Source organism: Borostomias antarcticus, assembly GCF_949987555.1.
Source record: "Borostomias antarcticus genome assembly, chromosome: 8".
Taxonomy (NCBI): Eukaryota; Metazoa; Chordata; class Actinopteri; order Stomiiformes; family Stomiidae; genus Borostomias; species Borostomias antarcticus.
Genome location: NC_140241.1, coordinates 3634263 through 3639262, shown reverse-complemented (window position 1 = coordinate 3639262; position 5000 = coordinate 3634263). Strand labels below are relative to the sequence as shown.

Genomic DNA, 5000 nt, shown 5'->3' with positions numbered 1-5000 from the left:
CCTTATGTTTTTTTCCGGGTGGAAATAATTAAATTTGTCACTGCTCGGCCTAGGAATGAACTAGACACCCCTGAGTGGCAGATCTCTGATCAGAATTGCTTGTACTACATACCTGTGAATGTTCATGAAGATTGTAGATAAAAAATAAAATTGGTCTGAAAAAAAAAACGCCATTCATACCCCTTATGTTTTTTTCCGGGTGGAAATAATTAAATTGTTCACTGCTCAGCCTAGGAATGAACTAGACACCCCTGGGTGGCAGATCTCTGATCAGAATTGCTTGTACTACATACCTGTGAATGTTCATGAAGATTGTAGATAAAAATAAATTTGGTCTAAAGAAAAACGCCATACATACCCCTTATGTTTTTTTCCGGGCGGAAGTAATTAAATTGGTCACTGCTCGGCCTAGGAATGAACTAGACACCCCTGAGTGGCAGATCTCTGATCAGAATTGGTTGTACTATGTACCTGTGAATGTTCATGAAGATTGTAGATAAAAAATAAATTTGGTCTGGAAAAAAAAACGCCATACATACCCCTTATGTTTTTTTCTGGGTGGAAATAATTAAATTGTTCACTGCTCAGCCTAGGAATGAACTAGACACCCCTGGGTGGCAGATCTCTGATCAGAGTTGTTTGTACTACATACCTGTGAATGTTCATGAAGATTGTAGATAAAAATAAATTTGGTCTGAAAAAAAACGCCATGTTTTTTTCCGGGCGGAAATAATAACATTTGTCACTGCTCGGCATAGGAATGAACTAGACACCCCTGAGTGGCAGATCTCTGATCAGAATTGCTTGTACTATTTACCTGTGAATGTTCATGAAGATTGTAGATAAAAAATAAATTTGGTCTGGAAATAAAAACGCCATTCATACCCCTTATGTTTTATTCCGGGTGGAAATAATTTAATTGTTCACTGCTCAGCCTAGGAATGAACTAGACACCCCTGGGTGGCAGATCTCTGATCAGAATTGCTTGTACTACATACCTGTGAATGTTCATGAAGATTGTAGATAAAAATTAATTTGGTCCGAAAAAGAAACGCCATACATACCCCTTATGTTTTTTTCCAGGTGGAAATAATTAAATTTGTCACTGCTCGGCCTAGGAATGAACTAGACACCCCTGAGTGGCAGATCTCTGATCAGAATTGCTTGTACTATTTACCTGTGAATGTTCATGAAGATTGTAGATAAAAAATAAATTTGGTCTGGAAATAAAAACGCCATTCATACCCCTTATGTTTTATTCCGGGTGGAAATAATTTAATTGTTCACTGCTCAGCCTAGGAATGAACTAGACACCCCTGGGTGGCAGATCTCTGATCAGAATTGCTTCTACTACATACCTGTGAATGTTCATGAAGATTGTAGATAAAAATTAATTTGGTCCGAAAAAAACCCGCCATATCCCTTATGTTTTTTTCCAGGTGGAAATAATTAAATGGTTCACTGCTCAGCCTAGGAATGAACTAGACACCCCTGAGTGGCAGATCTCTGATCAGAATTGCTTGTACTACATACCTGTGAATGTTCATGAAGATTGTAGATAAAAATAAATTTGGTCTGAAAAAAAACGCCATACATACCCCTTATGTTTTTTTCCGGGCGGAAATAATTAAATTTGTCACTGCTCGGCCTAGGAATGAACTAGACACCCCTGAGTGGCAGATCTCTGATCAGAATAGCTTGTACTATGTACCTGAGTGTTCATGAAGATTGTAGATAAAAATAAATTTGGTCTGAAAAAATGCCATACATACCCCTTATGTTTTTTTCCGGGTGGAAATAATTAAATTTGTCACTGCTCTGTCTAGGAATGAACTAGACACCCCTTGGTGGCAGATCTCTGATCAGAATTGCTTGTACTACATACCTGTGAATGTTCATGAAGATTGTAGATAAAAAATAAATTTGGTCAAAAAAAAAAACGCCATTCATACCCCTTACGTTTTTTTCCGGGAGGAAGTAATTAAATTGGTCACTGCTCGGCCTAGGAATGAACTAGACACCCCTGAGTGGCAGATCTCTGATCAGAATTGGTTGTACTATGTACCTGTGAATGTTCATGAAGATTGTAGATAAAAAATAAATTTGGTCTGGAAAAAAAACCCGCCATACATACCCCTCATGTTTTTTTCGGGGTGGCAATAATTAAATTGTTCACTGCTCAGCCTAGGAATGAACTAGACACCCCTGGGTGGCAGATCTCTGATCAGAATTGCTTGTACTACATACCTGTGAATGTTCATGAAGATTGTAGATAAAAATAAATTTGGTCTGAAAAAAAACGCCATGTTTTTTTTCGGGCGGAAATAATTACATTTGTCACTGCTCGGCCTAGGAATGAACTAGACACCCCTGAGTGGCAGATCTCTGATCAGAATTGCTTGTACTACATACCTGTGAATGTTCATGAAGATTGTAGATAAAAAATAAATTTGGTCTGGAAAAAAAAACGCCATTCATACCCCTTATGTTTTTTTCCGGGTGGAAATAATTAAATTGTTCACTGCTCAGCCTAGGAATGAACTAGACACCCCTTGGTGGCAGATCTCTGATCAGAATTGCTTGTACTACATACCTGTGAATGTTCATGAAGATTGTAGACAAAAATTAATTTGGTCCGAAAAAAAAACGCCATACATACACCCTACGTTTTTTTCCGGGAGGAAATAATTAAATTCTTCACTGCTCAGCCTAGGAATGAACTAGACACCCCTGGGTGGCAGATCTCTGATCAGAATTGCTTGTATTACATACCTGTGAATGTTCATGAAGATTGTAGATAAAAATAAATTTGGTCTGGGAAAAAAAAACGCCATACATACCCCTTATGTTTTTAGAGGTGTGGTCATAAAAAGCTCAAACTCAAATTGATTGAACTACAGGTTTGAGTCTGACAATAAATGTTGAAAAGACAGTTTGGCTTTGACGTGTGTGTGTGTGTGTGTGTATGTGTGTGTCTGTGTGTGTGGTCTGTGTACCTGCACTGGTGTTTCCTCCACAGGTCGACGCAGTAGAGCGGCCTGCTGCAGGGCTGGTTGCTGCAGGCGTCCGATTGGCAGCCTGAGGAGACGCCCCTCCGCTCCAGCACCGCGATGACCTCTGAACTCTGGCCGTCCAGCGGGAGGGGGTGACCGTTTAACCTCACGTCCCGTAGACACCCTGGGAGAGATGTAGGAGAGAGAGAGAGAGAGAGAGAGAAAGAGAGAGAGAGACAGAATAAGTTAGAGATGTTTTAAATACCCGTGTTGACAGATAGGGGGCAGACTCAGCAAGGGAAGGAAGTTCAAGGGAAAAATCCTCTTCCAGGAGAAGAGAGAGGAGGGGAGCTGGCGCTTCGTCTGAAATCACATACTTTTTCTTTTTACTATTAGTGTGTACTAGAGCTTACAAAGAAAGGTACACTTAGAATTCAGTATGCATACAACTGGGACATACCACTTCCAGCTAACTATCCCAGAATGCATTTCTCACTATCTGGCAGCAATAGCGGGGATCATAACCAGTTTGTTGGCGTTTCATTTTCACAACTGATAACTGAAAATATAGAAACACTTGTGTTTTGCTACATCGTTGCATCTACACATTCATCCCTCCATCCAGTCACCAGTCCATTTACCATCCATCCCTCCCATCCATCAATCATCCCTCCATCCATCCCTCCCTCCCTTCAACTATCCATTCCTCTCTCCATCCATCCATCCATCCATCCATCCATCCATCCATCCATCCATCCATCCCTCCATCCATCCATCCATCCCTCTCTCCATCCATCCATCCCTCCCTCCCTCCCTCCCTCCCTCCCTCCCTCCCTCCCTCCCTCCCTCCCTCCCTCCCTCCCTCCCTCCCTCCCTCTATCCATCCATCCATCCATCTATCCATCCCTCCCTCCCTCCCTCCCTCCCTCCATCCATCCCTCCCTCCCTCCCTCCCTCCCTCCCTCCCTCCCTCCCTCCCTCCCTCCCTCCCTCCCTACCTACCTACCTCCCTCCCTCCCTCCCTCCCTCCCTCCCTCCCTCCCTCCCCCCTCCATCCATCCATCCATCCATCCATCCCTCCCTCCCTCCCTCCCTCCCTCCCTCCCTCCCTCCCTCCCTCCATCCATCCATCCATCCATCCATCCATCCATCCATCCCTCCCTCTATCCCTCCATCCATCCATCCCTCCCTCCATCCCTCCATCCATCCATCCATCCATCCATCCATCCATCCATCCATCCATCCGTTGTTACCCTGGAAGTTGCCGTGTGGTCCCTGGGAGGGCCCGTTTCCTAGCAACACGCTGGAGAGGTGGACCTCCAGCTGGCGCCGGCCCCCTAGCCACGCCCCCACCTCCCGCGAGCCCCCACCCTTCTCCAGACGCAGGGTCAACAGGCTGCCATGGCGATGCAGGCTGACCAGCAGCCACTGGCCGCCGTCCACGCGCTGGCCCGACAGCCGCAGGGCGTGGGTCCCGCCCCCCAGACCGGCGCGCACCGACAGGAGCCCGTCAGAGATCTGAGGACCAATGGGGGGAGGGTTAGACACCGTGGGCCAGGCGAGGGGGTCAGCAGGCGCCGGCAGTCAGGTGAAATCAGATTAACGTATCGTGCCAAAAGAGCTGGTCCCAATATAATGGAAACAAGATGTTTTGAGCCGGGATCTACGAGGTCTACATGGTTTCCATTGGGGAACACAGCTGTCATCATCCACAATGCTATAGACCGTTTGATAGAACGTTGATATTCAGAACAATAACACCACTTTGGTTCATCTCAACATCCTGTTTGCCGCGACGATAACATTAGCAAGTTAACTAACATTAGTGACGGTAGCTAGCTAGCTAGCTAACTAACGTAAAACAATGACAAGCAGCTATTTTTTGAGATACTCAAAGGCCGAACAATCGAAATATGTAAATAATAATCCCACTACCGAACGAACAACAAGGTCCCTTAAATTTAGATTTTTTTTTTTACTTGCTAGCGGTTTGACCATTATTGCAGT

The 5000-nt window shown here is 44.6% G+C and overlaps 1 protein-coding gene across 1 annotated transcript in view; it reads right to left on the bottom strand.

Annotated features, from left to right (window-relative positions):
* Positions 1-5000, bottom strand: part of LOC311312147 (neural-cadherin) — a gene marked incomplete at both ends in the record, with an annotated part of 99268 nt that overhangs the window by 2574 nt on the left and 91694 nt on the right. The window contains 2 exons of the mRNA XM_084442018.1: positions 2997-3177; positions 4247-4511. Of these exons, the coding sequence (XP_084298144.1) occupies positions 2997-3177; positions 4247-4511 (446 nt within the window). The remainder of the gene's footprint in view (positions 1-2996; positions 3178-4246; positions 4512-5000) is intronic.